The following is a 20,103-nucleotide window of genomic DNA, read 5'->3' as shown; positions in this document are numbered from 1 at the left end:
TCAATAATTCAGAGCGGTTCTCTCGAACTTCCCTGAATTTGATTGTCTAGGAAGACCAAAGGCGCAGGGAAATTTTTGTCGTTTTTATTGTCACTTTCAATTCAAATATTTTCGTCACTGTTATTGCTGACACAGGTTATTGTTGTCTGTCAGTCCGGAAATTATGCAAAATAAGAATTACCCCTTTGAACTACAAATTGTTCAAGAAATCTAGCGAACCGACAAACATCAGCGACAAGAATTTTCAATTGAGATTCTAGAACGCATTAACGAAAACTAATATTATTATTATTTGACTTTTCTTTTTCATTGAGCCTACTGTTACAGCGCTTCCATACCTAGACATGCTAGAAGAATGCACACTTTCACAAACAACTCTGCATAATCTTCCAACAAGATGGAGCATTGCCTCACTGGATTATCTCTCAGTTATCCCGATATTATTCCGTTAGATTATTTTCTTTGGGACTATGTCAAGGACATTGTGTTTTCCAACAAGGTGACTGACTTCACAACAACTTACGTGATCGTATTGCGGACACAATAGCAACTATCACACCAGAAATGCTATAGAGAAGTTGGATTAAAATTGAGTATCGTTTGGATATTTTAGTGCTACCGAGGGGGCTCGTGTAGAAACCTATTACTAATTAATTATTTTGGTGAAGAGTTTTTATTTATTTTAGTATGTTATTTTACGACGCTTTATCAACAGCTTAGGTTATTTAGCGTCTGAATGAGATGAAGGTAATAATGCCGGTGAAATGAGTCCGGGGTCCAGCACCGAAAGTTACCCAGCATTTGCTCATATTGGATTGAGGGAAAACCCCGGAAAAAACCTCAACCAGGTAACTTGCCCCGACCGGGAATCGAACCCGGGCCACCTGGTTTCGCGGCCAGCCTCGCTAACCGTTACTCCACAAGTGTGGACTTTTAGTGAAGATGAATTGTACTTTCTAACATAGAAGACAAAATCTCCTCGCATTTTTTCTTTGTTTGAGAGATGGTTGAAATCAGGGAAGTTCGAAAGTGTCACCTGGCTACAACGATTAGGTCTACTTAGCATCCATGTAATGATAGAATATTAATAAATTATCATCACTATTAATTCACCATGAACTGAAAATAGTAAAGTTGCTATATGACTTTCTGCGTAATGATTAAATAAATGTAATTAAGAAACTACACATGCATGTATGTGTGCATGCGTAATAGAGTTAATAATAATAATAATAATAATAATAATAATAATAATAATAATAATAATAATAATAATAATTTCGTCTCTATAGCCTAGTGGCTACCGTGCTTTCCTTGGAGCCAAGTATTGAGGGTTAAAATTCAGCCGAAGGCAATGCATTTTGAGGAACAAAAATTGCAAACTGGAGTTTCCATTAGAGTGGAAGAAAAGCCGTCGGTCCCATATACTATATTTTCTGCGTATAGAAGACATCTTTGTTAATTTATGAACATGAATAAAGAATAATTATATAGAGTAGGGTGAGAGAAAATGTCTATTCAAAACGCCTCTAGTCCACAAAACAAACGTTCGTAGAGTTAGTGAACGGAAGCTTAAATTCTTAGACGCAACGCAGTGTAAAATACTAACAAAATATTTGTGAAACAGCGGAACTGTGTTTCGAGATGGAACATGTCGCATTCAAATGTACTGAATATGTAATGAGGAGAGGTTTTTTTTTTTTTAATTTTTTTAAAAATGAAAATGGATCGAAACTTTTGGGCCACTCGGTATAAGACATCAGATGACATAGGCAAGGATGACAGACCATGGGAAGAATTTAGTTTACAAGGGAGAAATAATAATAATAATAATAATAATAATAATAATAATAATAATAGGATATACCCTCCTAGACAAACAGCAATAATACAGTAGTATACGTACAGAACTAGGTCTGTAGTAAATATAGTAGTATTACTGTACTGAAATCATTGAATATTATAGGAATAAATACAAAGAACTTAATATCAAGAATGGAAAATAACAAACTACCAAAAAATATAAAAATACACTCCTTAGGGATACAGTAATGTAGGCGCCCAAAGATGAGATGGACTGACCAATCATAGTAAAATTTTAAACAATTCTAGATACCACAACTAATACAATTTGGAGACGGAACAGGCCAAAAGGAACCAGACCGTGATTGAAGATGATAATGGCATTGATGACGATGTTGATGATGGTGATAATGATGACGAAAAGGAGGAGGATAGTCCTATATAATTGGAATAATGACCTGCAATAAAAAGTAAGTAGACTGAAAAGAGTACAAATAAAATCTCTTCGACTAGTAAACATTTGCACGATAAAAATTAGAAATGAAATAATTTATACAAACTTAAAAAGTGAATCAAAGGGAAAGGATATGTTATATAAACTTAAAGTTATAAGGAACGTCTAGAAAATACTCTATCTGCCAAAAAGTAATTGGACACTGTTTTTGCTCCTTTAGAACCTCGTGGTATCACCTCTTGTTGCTATAACAGCAGCCACCCTGTCAGGCATGCTCTCCACTAGTTTGTGTAGGATATCCACTGGAATGCGTCGCCATTCCTCTTGCAACATGAAACTCAGTTGGACAATGGAAGTTGGCCCCTTGTTTCGGCGGTTACTATGCAGTGGTATGCAAACAATAATGTTTACCGGCTGGACTGGCCTGCACGTAGTCCTGATCTCAATCCCATTGAACACCTTTGGGAAAAAATTGGACCGGCGATTGAGGTCTCGGGAGATTCGGCCAACTTCCATTGTCCAACTGAGTGCCATGTTGCAAGAGGAATGGCGACACATTCCAGTGGATATCCTACAAAAACTAATGGAGAGCATGCCTGATAGGATGGCTGCTGTTATAGCAACAAGAGGTGGTACCACGAGGTTCTTAAGGGACAAAAACAGTGCCCAATTACTTTTTGGTAGATAGTGTAATAATCTGATGAGGTTGGAATAAACTTAGAACACCTCCTCCACAAAAAATAATGATGAGATTATTCATTGCAATTGTTGTTTTGCTGTTGTCATGACATTGTGATTCGTGTAAATTGTACGCAGTTTTTCGTGTAATGAACTACAGATTAAAAGAATCTCATTAAGCCTTCCTGCAATAGAATTTAAAAAAATATATAGAATTGATGTTGTTTTTATGGTGATGATGATGACTATGATGATGATATATGAAAATCATACGTAAGAATGAAGTAAGGAAGAATAGGTAGGTTGTAAGCAATATAAATTGGATTTATTCTATGGGTAACAAATTACGCAATAAAAATAGAATTGGGACAGTTCGTAGAAAATTAAAAATAAGACAACAGTCAGCCTCGAAGTAAATGGTTCTTTCAAAGTGGGCCAGGATCTGTATCTAATCCGAGATAACAAAGAGAGGAAACTAATTTAGTGCGTTATCGATAAATTTTCTTCATCTGTAGGGCATGACATAATAAGTCACGGCGAAGACTAAGTAATAACGATAATGATGATGATAATAATAATAATAGTAATAATAATAATAATAATAATAATAATAATAATAATAATAATGCAAACAAGTTTGTTTTCTTAGTAAATGAACAATAAAATTTAAATTTTCTTGTTGGTTGGTTTCGTACAAGGTAAAATGATGTTCAAATGCCTAGACGTTTGGCAACAAAGCCATTAGTCCTAAGGTAAAATTATATTTACCATTATTATTATTATTATTATTATTATTATTATTATTATTATTATTATTTCAACCAAATGAAAGGACATATCTTTTCAACGAAACAAAAATATACTACGCCGTTAAGGTTTCTCAACATAGGCCTATAGGTCTACTGGTGGCTCTTGATACCTTCTTTACCTATACGTATTTAAAATAAATAATATACTTATGAGAGAGACAACCATATAATTAATAAAAGCTAAGTGTTAAAATAAGCATTCTCGTAGTATGTGAGCAGTCCCTAGTAGAACTACACTCAGGGACAAAAAAACCGGACACTTTAATATTTGCTGGTATTTTGCAAAACATTATCTTCTCATACAATATTATGGTAGACATCTGTTGTTATGGAGACGTGTATACATTGTTAATTGTTTTTTGTTTTATAAACAAGCCATTACAACCAAGTATTCCAATTTTACTTTCGGAATCTCAGCTATAACAATTTTATCTCAACCATTTTGTGCTTCATTATCGTTATCATTCTTATTTCTTTATTTTTACATTTTCTGAGTTTAAGTGGGGTTGTAACATTTGTCTTAAAACAAGATGCAACCTGAAGATGTGGCTCGAGCTGTAGCCCTTTACGATGATGGACGCAGTGTACGTTACATTGCAAATGTTATGAATATGGCTAGAAGCACAACCCATGATGCCATAAAACGGTATAGAGAGACCCTAGAATATACCAGAAGACCAGGTTCGGGTCATCCAAGAGCTACAAATCCAAATGAAGACAGGTATATGGTGTTGAGAGTTCTTAGGGAGCGCAACCTGCCAGCTACTAGTGTAGCCCAGCAATTTAACATGCATGGACGCCCAATTTCGGCCAAAACAGTGAGAAGGAGGTTGAAAGCAAGTGGACTGATATCAAGTAGACCTGCAACTGGTCCCAGACTTCTCAGGATGCATCGAGTTGAACGATTGCGTTTTGCAAATGATCACAGGGATTGGAGAAATGGACAGTGGAGCTGTGTTCTGTTCACCGATGAGTCACGTTTCAATCTGTGCTCACCTGATGGACGTGAAAGAGTTTGGAGAAGAAGGGGAGAACGATTTTCACAGTGTTGCATTTCCGAAAATGTGCCGTATGGAGGTGGTGGAGTGATGGTTTGGGCAGGAGTGTGTACGGATGCTCGTACAGAGTTGGTTTTTGTTGAAAATGGAAGACTAACAGCTGATAGGTATATAAATGAATGTTTGGCTGATCATGTTGTGCCATTTGGCCAATTTTTAGGCGATAATTTTGTTTTAATGCATGATAATTCACGACCGCATATTGCCCATGCGGTCGGAGATTATCTCCAAGAAGTGGGAATCCATGTTCTTCCATGGCCAGCAAGGAGTCCAGACATGAACCCAATTGAACACATGTGGGACATGCTGGGACGGCGTGTTAAGAATAGACGACCGAGACCGGAATCGTTACAAGAGTTGAGGCGAGCACTTGGCGAAGAATGGGAACTTATTCCTCAAGAAGACATTGCTAACCAAATTGGGAGCATGCCAAGACGTATGGATGCAGTTATTCAAGCCAGAGGGGGTAATACCCGTTACTAAAAAGAGTTTTTAATGTTTAAGGCACCATAAAATGAAAAAAACAGTTAGACCAAACGATGCCATAGTTATACGCCTTTTGTAATTTTTTGTAAATTTTCTCATCAGAGATTTTTTTTCAAATGTTGTCGTATAAGGTGCTAAATGAAACATTATTTTGTTTAAATGGGTTTTGTTTCATTTTGAAATAATTGGCAACAAAATACAAGCAAATATAGAAGTGTCCGGTTTTTTTTTGTCCCTGAGTGTATATTTTGTAATTATTTGATACTATCTTTCCCTAAGATTAATATTGCATGATGATGATGATGATTATTATTATGATTATTATTATTATTACTACTATAATATTATAACTATAAACAAGACGGTTAACAGTAATGGATTTTTTTATTGAGCGTAGCTTAGACTTTTTCCATTGCTGGTGAAATATGTAATAACTTACGTTCCGAATGTTGGATTTAGCTTTGTCTTGTGGTGGGCAAAAAAACTGAGAGTAGTACCGTACTCGTTACGGTTGTTAAGATAAACTAAATTTACTGACAGACTGATAAAATTTGGTTATGTTTAATTACCCCAATGTATAGAATTTCTTCTTACTCGTTTTATTATTATTATTATTATTATTATTATTATTATTATTATTAATGGCGTATCGCTATTCAAGTCGATTTTAAGATAAATTACCTATTATGAAAGTTGTGATGACGTTGCTAGCAATAATGATAATAGAAGAATTATTAATTATTTTAATTTGTATTTTTATCGTTGTCATAATTTATTTTTGGAAGTAAAAGATTCACTTTCAATACAAAAGAAAGAGATGGATTGAAAGGAACGGAAATTAAACTTTTTTGAAGTTGTTAAATGTTGCACAAAGTAAAGTGATATGGACTTATGTAGAGCAATTTTTCCATTTCTTTATGTATTGTGTTTCCTCAAAGCATGCTGTAGTAATATTATACAGGGTGTACAGATCCGGAGATATGGAATTAAAATTTGGTGCGAGTCTTGATGGGAGTCGACCTGTATGTAAGCACGAATTTCGCACGACTGTCCATAAGTAGCATATATAATCTATTTATTTATAATATAATCTATTTATTTATTCTGGCAAAGTTAAGGCCATCAGGCCTTCTCTTCCACTTAGCCAGAAACAAAAGAAGCTGATACAATTTTACAGACATACATATACATATACATACGCAGGGTCCCTTATTTACTGCACATGCGCAGTGTGTTGTAAGCGAAACTTATATAATAAGGGAGCTCCAAATTTTATTTCCGTGCCTGTACATTGAGTGCGTATGAAGTATTTGGAAGAAACCACACATTAAATTATTTCACCACGTTTTTCAGAAAATTTGCCCTGACAGAATCTATGTTCCCTTGTGAAGTAGAGTTTATAATAATAATAATAATAATAATAATAATAATAATAATAATAATAATAATAATAATAATAATAATAATAATAATAATAATAATATCGTATTATTTGTTACTGTTTGGAAATGAAATAAAAGCATTCAATAATGGAGGACAGACAGACAAGTAAGAGAAGAAATCGTGGATCCATGACTATAACTAGGAAACTGCAAATCTAAATTAGAGGGACCACCTCTGTGGTGTAGGGGTCAGTATGCCCCCCGGTTTCGATTCCCGGTCGGGTTGAATTTCCTGGTTGAGGTTTTTCAGGGTTTTTCCTCAACCGTAAGGCAAATGAAAATCACCGGTCTCATTCATCACCGAAATCATATTCATAACAAATCAGTCATACATACAGTCGCCATCTAGTTCACAACAATAGAACCAGTCTCTACAATAGTACACAGGCCTTCGGATTTCAAACAAAGATTAACTCGCGATATGACCAAAGATGTTAAAGCGAGTATAAATAACAGCGAGAAAAAAAATGTTAGATTTTAATTAGGATATATAATTTTTGTGTATTCAGCCTTTTGTCTTCTTGTATAATAATGCTATATAGTGGATTTTTTAAAATAAATTTATTTTCAGAAAAAATTATGTATCTCAAAAATTACTAATTAAATAATGTACTGATGCATAGAATTCAAACCCCTAACAAAGCGAGTTATCTAGTTATAGTACTGGATCCGCGAAATATGCTTTTTAGCAGTGAAATGTCCCTGATGCAAAAAAAATTAGTAATAATAAAATTGATTTACAACTTGTAAGAATAACAAGGCGATGCAATAGGATGGAGTTTGGGAATTAAATTCCGCAGTCGGAAAAATATTACGGAAAAAATGAAAAAGAATATAACAAAAAACTAATATTACTCATTTGATATATCTTTGCAAACGGGTATTTGTGAAACTAATCCACCACTCTCCATAACAGTATCTGCCCACCGTAGAAACATACTGGCGATGCCCTCCTCAGAAAAATAAACTGGAATTATAATTGAAAAGGAGAAATTACTCGAATTATATAAAAAAAAAAACATTACGAAGAAAATGTTGACATGACAATAATCAACAAACTAATGAAATCTCCTTTCGTTTTCAAATACTGTGTACGGGTCTGGACAGCAAACAATAGAAATGGCGTTTTGTGTACTAAAGTTTAGATGATGAAAGAAAAGAAATTAAATATTGTTGCAACTTATTAGACAGTGCACGCAAAAGGGGGTGGTGAGGGGAGATTGGGAGTAAACATTCATTCACAAATTGTTGCAAGAAATGAAAGAAATTAGGTGAAACACTATTCTAAAAAAATTAGTAAGCAATAAACTTAAATTAATTTTTTTTAATTCTTCACACTTTAATTGAAATTAAGATTAATGGTAAGAAAATGCTTAAAAATATCAAGGATCAGCAAACTATCGCAAATCTTCCTCCCATTTCAAATTATGTGCACCGGCCTCGATAGCAGGTAGGAGAATTGTGATTTTTTTGAGGAATGAAAGTTAGCATCAAGAAGAAAGGTGGGGGGAGGAGTATGTAGGGGTTAACCTTCCATTAAGAAAAAACACAGAAAATAGTACTAAAGTAAAACAGAATCCTTCAAATGTCAATAAATGATAACAATAAAAACAATATTTAATTAACATAGAAAGTATAAGTAATAAGAAGGAAGCTTTCATAATTTTTGTAATTGGTTATTTTACGACGCTTTACCAACTGCTATTGTTTTTTTTTTTTTTAGCGTCTGAATGCGGTGTAGGTGATAATGCCAGCGAAATGAGTCCAGGGTCCAGCGCCGATAGTTAGCCAGCATTTACTATTAATGGGTTGAGGGAAAACCTCGGGAAAATTCTCAATCAGGTAACTTGTCGCAACCAGGATTTGAACCCGGGCCAGCTCGTTTCACGGTCATGCATGCTAACCGTTACTCCACAGTGATGGAGTTCATGAATTTAAAAAAATCAGTCAACTAATGGTTTCTCCATCCCATTTTGGAATACTATGCATAGGCCTGAACAGCACGCACCAGTTTCAGAAGTGAAGTGTTGCGCAATAAGAGAAAAAATAAATGAGGAAGTGGTTACAAAATATTAAGAGTACCAAGGCCTTTCACAGAGGTTTGGTTTGAAGTTATATTCCCCATTTAAGAAAAAAAAAATTGAACAGAAAAGGATCCGTAAAAAATAAGTAATACATATGCAAAATGATTTTAATACATTGCTTTAAATAAAATTGGGATTAATATCAAGAAAATACTATAACGAAACACTCATACACATTTGGGAACCGTATACAAGGACCTAGGCAACAAACAACAGGAATTAGGTTTATTTGAAAGGTTCAGACAAAAAAAAAATGAATGAGCTGAATGAGAGAATTGGTGCAAAATGCGAGAGACATGGGATAAGTAGGGAACAATGGTTACCTTTTTTTCCTCCTCCGGGCATGACATAGGAAGGCCGTGCCGTCGGAGCGGAGGTTGATAGCCAGCAGTAAATGTTGGAAGCTTGTTCTGAACTCTCGCGTCGAGGCGGGCTCGTCGCCGCCCTGTTCAGCTCAGTTGCACCACTCTGATCGTCCTGCTGCTGCGAGGTCCGGGATCTCGACTGGAAGCTCTCCCTGGCTCCAGCTCCTACCACCACTCCGCGCGTGCGCCAACTTCATGACCCGTTTCAGCATTGGTTTCATTACATTTAGTAAATTTTTACATTCATCATCTTTTCTATATCCATGTTGGTATTCCCGAGTGGTCGTATCTATTGGGCGTATGAGGCCTTGTACGTTTAAAAGAATTGACGTAAGATTGAGGTATTGTACACGCTTGAAAATGAAATTTCCTCTGTACTCGATGTACCAGGTTGTGATCTTTATATTTAAACACCTTGTGAATTATCACAACTCCCTCTTCTTTCTCCCTAAACCACGCCTATTCAAACTCATTCCTGGGCCCTGATTTTGGAATATATAATGCAGCACCCATATGCAAATACTTCTATGCTACAAACAGATCCCCCCGCCAAATGTCTGGATAAGGAAATAGAACATTCAGTGTTGTTATGTAGGCATTTTTGAGAAATTGGGTTTCACTTCTATTTATTTATTTTGTTGGGTTATTTTACGACGCTGTATCAACATCTAGGTTATTTAGCGTCTGAATGAAATGAAGGTGATAATGCCCGTGAAATGAGTCCGGGGTCCAGCACCGAAAGTTACCCAGCATTTGCTCGTATTGGGTTGAGGAAAAACCTCGGAAAAAACCTCAACCAGGTAACTTGTCCCGACCGGGATTCGAACCCGGGCCACCTGGTTTCGCAGCCAGACGCGCTGACCGTTACTCCACAGGTGTGGAATTTTCACTTCTATGATAGAAGACTAACCAAACTACAGATCCTCTGGTAGCTTCTAATCTAGAAGTCTAGACTACACCTTTTCAACCTCATTTTCGAAAAAAAAGTTAACTTTTATTCGGAAAAAGAATTAACTTCGAAAAAAATAATCTCAATTTCGGAAAAATTATTTAAAAGTACAAAACAGATATATTTATGTGTTCCTATACCCATTGTGAGGAAGTAATCCGAGACGAATTTATTGGCTTTGAAATTTATCGCTTAGCTCCTTACAGCTGCATGTTGAACCCAATTGAACATATCTGGAGTACTGCAAAGGCAGACATCAAGCGACTTCTAACAGAAAGCTACGACATGCTATTAACTGCACAGATGTTTCTTAGCTCTGTCAAATATGTACAGAAACATTATCCTGCTGACATGAGGATGGACGACGTGACTCTTGGAAACTGAAGAAAAATAGTCTTCTTCTTCCCTAACATGAATTAGGCCCACCACACCACCAGACCTGGTCCGAGGCTAATTTTCCATCTGGGTCTAATTTTCTCAGTTATATAAAAAGGAAATTACTCATAAGGCTAATACAAGAAGAAAAGTAGTTGAGATGAGAAAACTGTTACTTTGTTATAATTAAGTTATATTATTATCATTATTCATTATTTGGATTTTTGCTTCTGAGTGTTCATTGCAGCCCAAACATAGTGTTCCTTCATTTGTTACTATCAATTTATTATTGCGCAATAACTTTATTAGTGTAATACATTATATGTCGATAAAAATTAATTTATCTATACAACAATTTTCCGAAATTGAAATTACTTTTTCCAAATTTGACATTTCTTTTTTCACTATTTCGCAAATTGAATTGATCTTTTCCGACTCTAAATTTACCTTTTCCGAAATAGAAATTACATTTTTTAAATTGCTGGCAATGAAAAAATTCTGTGCAGTATCAGGATTACACCGGCACATAGAATTAGTTACCCTCTTTCGGGGATGAAACTACAGTTGTGCTGGTTTGAATGTTTTGTTTCGGTTTACAAATAGAGATTATGTGTTTATGCTAAGTGAAGTTAATGAAGGTCATGCAATATATATTTCTCTTTGTATGAGGCTACATTCAGAAAACAGCCCCAACTCACAACAATTCATCTGTATAATATTCACTGGACCGCTTTCAATGCAGTCAAGTAAACGTGGAACAGCATCGGAAAATTCGTGGAATGAGTTCATCATAATATATCGATTGTGAAAGTTTCTACTGCATTATATGCAGTACACTAGACAAGATGAAATTTGGAAACTGATTAGAGGCCAGGGGCTAGTTTCAATATTATCTAACACTTTAATATTTTATCCCTCATGTCTGTCTATAATTTTCTTTGTTTTACATGTCACTTCATTGTGATTTTACATCACGTAAGTCCTACCATTTTTCCTTAGGATTAGTAGATGAAAAGTTCAATAATTGCTTCAGCAGAAAACCTCCAACGAATTAATAATAATAATAATAATAATAATAATAATAATAATAATAATATACTGTTGTATGTCGAATTCTTTCGAGACCATTTGCCACGCCATATAGGCAGTAAACCGAAACTGACTTACTTATATTTAATACGGCATGTCTGAAATGTTACAGCTTTCACATTTCAGGCAGAAAATGTTTCTAAAAGTAGGTAATTTTGATAATTGTGTTTTACATCCAACGGAACGGAAAAGAATGACTCTTTTTCATACTTGAATGATGGAGATATTTGGAAATTAATCAGTAATACACCGTGATTAAAAAAGAATGGTGGAAAAGTAAAGCTGATTTATTCATGACTGTACGAACTTAACACAACTGTGTTAACATGAAAAGACGCATTAACTTCTGTGCACTACAAAAACTTGATTTGAGCCCCGTTAGTGGCACGACAGATGTTGACACGGTACTCTAGTTCTGTCCAGACTCGCGCCAGTATGTCCTCTGATACTGACTCCACTGCTTTTGTGATGCGTCGTCTCAGGTCGTTCAGGTTCTGTGGCATGGGGACGACAGACACGAAGTCCTTGGTACACCCCACAGAAAGAAATCTAAGGTTACGTCTGGCGATCGTGGGGGCCAGAATGACATTGGTGATTCGTTGTATCATGCATGGCCGATCCAACATTCTGAAAGAGTATTATTACGCTTATTTATGTAGAAGTTTTTGGTGAAAATATACCGAAAACAAGAGAAGATAATTGAGCATTTTTGTTCTATTTTAAGAATGTTTTATAATAATAATGTATAAATACATGTACCAACGTTCGCTAATACAGCTTGGACCGGGAAAAGTATTTGTTAATAGTCATGGCGTCATTTCTGTAGCAAGTCTCTTATTGCATGAAATTATGCAATTCTGCGATTTAACGCACAACGCCAAACTATATGTACAAGCATAACGCGGTGCATATCAAGTTTGGGTATTAATGATAAATTTTATGTATTATAAGTAATAAATTATATTGTAAATATTATAATATATAATAAAATGTTGTATCAAATTTGTTTAATATCTATGTACAATATTATAGGACTGTGGCTTTTCTTCTCATTGGAGATTGGTTTTTCCATATTTTAATTGTTGATGGGAACAGAAAAGAGACCATGCAATGTTTCAGCTCTCATTATAAAGAGATTCTAGAGTTTAAACATTATAGATAATGAGGGATTTATTGTTTCACACACCCAATTTACTTTTGACTACATATGTGTACTTAGATTTATTAATTTTATATTAATGGAGGTCATTGTTGAATCCAACCAATCTGGACTATGTTCTTTGTCTCAACTTATATTCAGTATTATGATCGAAGGACTCTAGCTTTTAGACTCCACACTTATTTGTGTCAGAGAAATTGCCGTAGCAGCATGGTATTGTAAACAAGAGATAGGTATGTTACTAAATAAAACGTTTATAAAAACTGGAGGCATGTGCATAGATTTATGTATTACATATATATTTTTTTTTACCTTGGGGATTAATTGAAGTGAATTTTTATGGCAGGCAGAGTAACTATCTCATGCCCCCATGTTTAAATTGCTACCAGTGCACTTCATTACAACCAGGTACCCAGCTTACATATAATTAAAATATTCATTACGTATTATTTATTATTATAAGTGGTAAGCGCCTTCAAGTATCTCCTGTTCGTCCTGATTAGTTCAAATAATGTTATTTTTCCAGCTGTTCATAGCTGGTTTTTCTAGGATATTCTGCAAGAAAGAAAGGATAAATTTCCATTTTTAAGATCACCTGATTTTATACCTCACGCTTCATATCACTGTCAGAGAAGTTGCCGCAGTAGCACAGCACTGCAAACAAAACTGAAAGCATATGCACTGAAGTGTTAGCTAACGAGTATTTATAAAATGTTCATTATCATCTACTCTTAGCTTCCGTTTTTGCTTTTGTGAGAAATTTTAACTATAAGTGGCAAGCGTTTTAATGTATATCCTGAACGTCCTGATTAGTACAAATATTTTTGTCAGCTGTTTATAGCTAGTTTTTCTAGAACATACTGTAGTTACTTACTTACTTACAAATGGCTTTTAAGGAACCCGAAGGTTCATTGCCGCCCTCACATAAGCCTGCCATCGGTCCCTATCCTGTGCAAGATTAATCTAGTCTCTATCATCACACCCCACCTCCCTCAAATCCATTTTAATATCCTCCCATCTACGTCTCGGCCTCCCTAAAGGTCTTTTTCCCTCCGGTCTCCCAACTAACACTTATATGCATTTCTGGATTCGCCCATACGTGCTACATGCCCTGCCCATCTCAAACGTCTGGATTTTAAGTTCCTAATTATGTTAGGTGAAGAATACAATGCGTGCAGTTCTGTGTTGTGTAACTTTCTCCATTCTCCTGTAACTTCATCCCGCTTAGCCCCAAATATTTTCTTAGGCACCTTATTCTCAAACACCCTTAACCTATGTTCCTCTCTCAGAGTGAGAGTCCAAGTTTCACAACCATACAGAACCGGAGAGAAAGGTGACAGTGCTGTACAATTTTCAAGATCGCCTGCTTTTAGACTCCACTCTTCACTTCACTGTCAGAGAAGATGCCGCCGCAGCACGGCACTGTAAACAAAACTGGAAGCATGTGCCCAGATTTATGTTGTACAGCATAATTGAAATATTCATTATCGTCTATCTACCATTAACCATTCAGTTTTCGCCTTTGTGAACAATATGAACCATAAAGTAGCAAGTGCCTTGAAGTATTTATTTAGTGTTCGTCTTTATTAGTTCAAATTATTATTTCCTCAGGTGCTCGCCTGCTTTTAGACTCCAGGCTTCATGCATTCTTTGAATCGCCTGAAAAATTTCCTTCCTACTAAACTCAAACAAATTCTAGTACAGACTCTTGTAATGCCTCACTTTGACTATTGTGATGTCTTATATAGCGACCTAAGTGCTGAACTTTCTCAAAAACTTCAACGTGTACATAATGTCTGCGTCCGATTTATTTTCAATATCCGCCGACATGATCATTTATCGGAATATTTTCTACAACTCTGCTGGCTCCGCTTGCAAGATAGACGTTTAGTACATTCTCTTTGCCTGCTATATCGAATTATACATGATTCCACACCCAACTACCTTGCATCTCGGTTTACTTTCCTAGCTTCACATCATAATCGAAATACACGTTCACAGCACAATCTGTTGCTATCAATACCACGTTATCAGACATCTCTGTACCCAAGTTCTTTCTCAATAGCCATGGCCCGCTCATGGAATTCGCTGCCGCTCGAAATCAGGGGTAGTCTTAGTCCTCAGTTGTTTATAATTATGTAGTTTAGATATATTTTAAATGCAAAGAATTAGTTTTTTAGGTATCATTTTTATTTATTTATTTATTATTATTATTATTATTGTTATTATTATTATTATTTTACACAGTCACTACTTTATTTTTTCATTAACATTTATATCTAGGTAATTGTCATTGTCTCAATGTAACACGTGCTGTGTTGATCATACTAATTCTACTATTCCTTTAGTTGTGAAATTATATTCATATGTATTAATTCTTTTTTTTAAGTTAATATTGTATACTAGATGTATTTTCCAGTTTGTGATTATGTATTCAGTCTCTTTTTTTATTATATATGTATTTTTTATTATTGTTATTTTAAAGTTGATACTGATTGTGTATATGTATTCAATCTTTCTTTTTTACTTAATTATGTTTATTATTATTTTTAAGTTAATATTTGTATACCGGTATGTATTTTTCTTTTTTTTTTGTATGTGATTCTATCCTGGTTGAGTGGAAGAGAAGGCCTGATGGCCTTAACTCTGCCAGGGAAAATAAAACTATTATTATTATTATTATTATTATTATTATTATTATTATTAAAACTATTATTATTATTAAATGTCAGAGAAGTTGCCGCAATAGTACGGCTCTGCAAAACTGGAAGCATGTGCCCAGATCTAAGTGTTACATTATCATCTACGTTAAGTATCCGTTCTTGCTTTTGTGAGACATCTGAACCATAAGTGACAAGTAGCAAGATATTCTATTAATGTGGTCAGCATGACGCAAAACCACCTCTGAACACAACGCAGGGCAAACCTTAAGAAAAGGGACATATATCCAATTCCTGCGAGGATGAGTTGAAGTTCTAGTTTTGTAGGAATTTAACCCAGGTCTGGACTGCAGCTGAATACGCCATACACTTGAAAGACAGCTTCTGGTTCATTGATTAACTGTTTTTTATTGATTGGTAACATTTCGTTGATTTGTTGATTGACAGTTCGGTTGGTTGATCATTTCGTTGATTTGTCACTTGATGACTGTCGATTGGTTCGTTGTTTGATGGTTGATTATTTGGCTGTTCGGTGATCGATTTGTTTGTTTGGGCGTTTGTTTTGTTTAGTGATCGATTGATTCATTATTTGATCGGTTATTTAGTTGATCAATAGGTTGGTTATTTTGCAGATCGACTGATTGTGTGTTTTAATGTTCTGTTAGTTGAGTTGCTTGTTGATCGAATAGCTAATCGATTGATTGGTTGTTTGACGGTTTGTTGTTTGATTCTTTAATTGGTTGTTTGATTGGTTCGTTAATTTATTTGATTGATTTTTTCGTTGGTTATTTATTTGCTGCTTGCTTACTTGCTTAACTGTTTGCTTCTTCAATTCTAATGTTCATCATATGACAATCAATTCACTGGCTCTTCTCCCTTGATCACGATTTGATAGATACACCATTAATGTATCTGTGTGTATGTGTGTGTGTGTATATATATAAAATCTCCAGCAATCGTTAGGAGCTAAAGATTAAGACAGTTTATCAAATTACATTTTGGTTTATTTACTTTTGTTGTAACTTTTATGGATTATTCACGGCTTTAATCATGATAAAATTATAAGTAGCCTACTTTACAGTTAATAAAAATCTTACATTTCGGTAGAAAAATTTGTTTAATTTTTTATTAGTTTCACAAAGAACATAAATTCGGTGTTATTTAATGTTTGAGAAATATGACGTTTTGATTCTCGTCATCCAAAATACTTATAAGTTACTGTGTATTCCTACAAAGACTAACCCTAGTATGTCAAGGGAATCTTAAAGTTCTTTATACATATTAACAATATTAACAATACTTACAGTTTTCTGTCGGCAGTAGCATGTTGTGTAGAGAAATTTGGGTAACTGTCTCCGAAACTGTAGTGATTATAAACTACGAGTAATGTTGTTAGTTGTTATTGAATGTTGTTAGCCATGATGTCCCATGTTGGGCACAGGCCTCCTGTGATGGGGTTAGAACCCCCTCGACAGGGATGGCTCAAGTGTACTCGCTTGGTGAGCCAATCCAGGCGAGCTTGTCGTGTATACTACTTTTGTGACATGGTTAATAACCCTGTTCAACTTTAACTAGTCTCAGCACTCTGTTCTTTGTTCATCTTTTTTTCTTGCACAGGCACCACAAAACATTCAGCCTATTTCTACTTTATATTTAAGAATAAACTTATTCGAAATATGATTTGAATATTACATTCATAATAAAATTATGTATTGAAATATGGGTTTACCTGAAAGTGCTAGAAACATTTTTTTTTTCAGTTGAAACCCGTATTTCGCGAATGTGGGTTTGTGAAAACTATCTTTAAAAATTATATTTTGTATTCATACGTTCCCACTATTTTCCTATCGTAGACATCTAAAATTCTTATAATAATGATGCTATAATGGCGATTTCGGATCTGGAATCATTTCTTTGTTAATTTTATTCTTGAACTGAGGATTATTTTTCATGTACAAGTGGAGCCAGTAATTTTATTTTTTTTTTTTATCGGAAGGAAGCTTTACTTGCGAATTTTTCCGCCTATAAAATCCATTACCCCGGCCAAGTTTGAACATTAGATACTCGAATTCACACGGAAACGACTGTCAAATAAAATAATGAAAATGTTATTATAGTGAAAATAACATTTTAATATTATATTAAGATTGGAATAGTAATATATATATATGTATATATTTTTTCATTACCAAGGTGTTCTTTCTTCTCTCAAGTAAGTTAACTTTTTGTTTATCAGACTAACTTATCCAACACTGGAGTTATTAAAAAGTAGAACGCAGTTTCACGCTTGAACGCGCCCTTTGGACAGGGTGGGCTCCAAGGCCTTCTGAAGTACGCCTCTACGTTGACGCTGTCAGGAATAGCGATAAGCTCCTACTTGAGGGATGTTCTGCCTACACGGAAACCAATGTAGGACAAGCGTACGGATATTTGGGTCAAGCGGCGCCCTCTGGATCTTACGTCGGGTTGTAATTACAGAAATTTTGCTGTCGCATGTTCCATGTTGCCAGCACTGGAGTCCATGTAGAATAACAATTACTTCTGGGACACTGCCATCTTTTATTTATTTTATAGTTCCATATATGCAGCATGTGTTGGAGCAGGAATAAGGGAATATTCTCTCTACAGGAAAATATATTAAGTTAGACATTATAAAACTTGGGTCGAGTCCCAGAAGTACAGCATTATAACAGGTTGTTGCATAAGTTCGAAGCGTTTTTGTTTTTCATGCCCTTGTAAGACAATTATTTGGGATGTGCCAATTGTCATTTTAATGTATACTATTGTGTTTCTGTAATACGTTTTGAATTTCTGAAATTTTAGAAAAAATATTGTTTATTATGAGCTAAAGAAAATGTAATGTCAAGTATAAAAAAGTACATTAATGACATATTCTTTTGAGTTTAACCGAGGAGTAAAGACATCGGAGACCGATAGAATCATACAGCTATGCCGTGTGCCATTTACGGGGAGAACGCCATCAGAGAAAGTACGGCATTAAAATGGTTTTCTCGTTTTGAAGAGTGCCACTTTGACATGAATGATTCTCGACGATCAGAAAGACCGTCCGACTTTGATGAATAACTTTCAAACATTTTAATTCACAATTATCCATGTTAATAAATTCTGCAATTGGTTAATATGATGAATTATGGCCAATCAATGGCATTTACATTCCATTAGCAAAGTTAAAAACTTGACAGCATGGATATTGCATGTTTTGATTGAAAACAAAAATAAAAGTGTCACCATATGTGCTTCTTCGCTTACTCGACATCGTTAAGCTCGTCAGCAACATCAAAATCCAATATTGGTACTTATGACGAAAAATGGTGCCTTTGCATCAACATTAGGAATAGAAGGGAATGGCTGAGCCCTAATAAAAAAAAAACAAATTCCCATGCAAAAGCTAGTGTCACTCCATATATAAGCTAATGTTATACATCTGTTGGGACAAAGAAGGTATCATGCACTACGAATTTCTTCAAGAAAAGTAACCATTATTGTCAAGATCTCAATTGCCTTTGAGGCCGCTGTTCAAGAAAAACAACCGGGAAGATAGCATCAAGCGATTTTGGAGCTTGAGAATGCCCGATCGCATACTGCTAACATTGCACAAGCTGTTATTCGAGACGTTATGAATTTATGCTACATCCACGCTATTCTTCTGATCGTTCTCCATATTTTCATCTGTTTCGCTCTATATCCAAAAGTCTTCGAGGAATCTCCTTTAATAATGGAGCTGCTCTTCAAAATTGGTTTGACGATTTCAACTTCAAACCACCGGATTTCTTCAGCCATGTAATCGAAAAACTGTGAGAATGTTGGGAGTCATTCATTAAAAAATGCAGAATGTTTCAAAATTAGTTCTAATGATTTTCTTCATAATACATTGTCTCACAGATCATGTGATAAATACATGTTATATGTTTATGAAATTGTATTAGTGATAATGAATGGCGAACATGAGTGTATTTTCAGCGTGTTCTCGACTATTGCAACAGATGGCACGAGTGTGGGTGTCTTTTCATCGTGTTCTCGAGTAGTGCAACAGATGTACGCTGTATTTATTGATTTTTTGGGTGGCTTGTTACGGAGATTTTAACCTCAAAGCAACACACATTAAAAGACAGGAAATGAACCCAAATTATTACAATATTAAAATTAACATGAACAGAATTTATTTTATTTTAAATACATGTTGATTGTGCAGTTTGTGAAATTTATCTGGGGAATGGCTCCCAGTAGAGTGTTTGAAGTTGGGTTAATGTTTATTTGAGTGATTCAATCAATGTCACTTTCAAAACTCGCGCCTGCCATTTTAGATTTGTGCTCTCAAGACTTGCGGCATGTTGAGCGTACGATATTAATCAATATCTCATATGCTTAGTTGAAAATCAATAGTTGCAATAACCTAATGAATAGCAGTACTTCAATTATGACATTAAGATACAGTTACATCACATATAATGAGCGTATTATAGTGTAGTCCAGCAAAAATGTACTTAAGTCATATTTCATATTGTAACTTTATTACAAAACAAGAATGTAATTTTATTCTCACACCCATACAATTTCTTTCTACAATTTAATTCTACTCCCGTCAACAATGGGATTTCCACTCCACACCGTAACACAGTATTCGTTATTGCACTCCACAGACGACAATGACAATTTACTTGGATTATTGAG

At 34.9% G+C, this 20,103-nt stretch overlaps 1 protein-coding gene across 1 annotated transcript in view; it reads right to left on the bottom strand.

The window, feature by feature from the left end:
• LOC138715615 (uncharacterized) overlaps window positions 1-14,789 on the bottom strand; it is a 101,137-nt gene extending 86,348 nt beyond the window's left edge. The window contains exons 1-3 of the mRNA XM_069848689.1: window positions 14,713-14,789; window positions 11,950-12,219; window positions 9,138-9,370 (exon numbers count right to left, since the gene is read on the bottom strand). Of these exons, the coding sequence (XP_069704790.1) occupies window positions 9,138-9,370; window positions 11,950-12,219; window positions 14,713-14,789 (580 nt within the window). The remainder of the gene's footprint in view (window positions 1-9,137; window positions 9,371-11,949; window positions 12,220-14,712) is intronic.
• Window positions 14,790-20,103: the final 5,314 nt, after the last annotated feature.

This window comes from Periplaneta americana, chromosome 15 (genome assembly GCF_040183065.1).
Source record: "Periplaneta americana isolate PAMFEO1 chromosome 15, P.americana_PAMFEO1_priV1, whole genome shotgun sequence".
In the NCBI taxonomy this organism is placed as follows: Eukaryota; Metazoa; Arthropoda; class Insecta; order Blattodea; family Blattidae; genus Periplaneta; species Periplaneta americana.
This window is presented reverse-complemented; position numbering and strand designations above follow the sequence as displayed.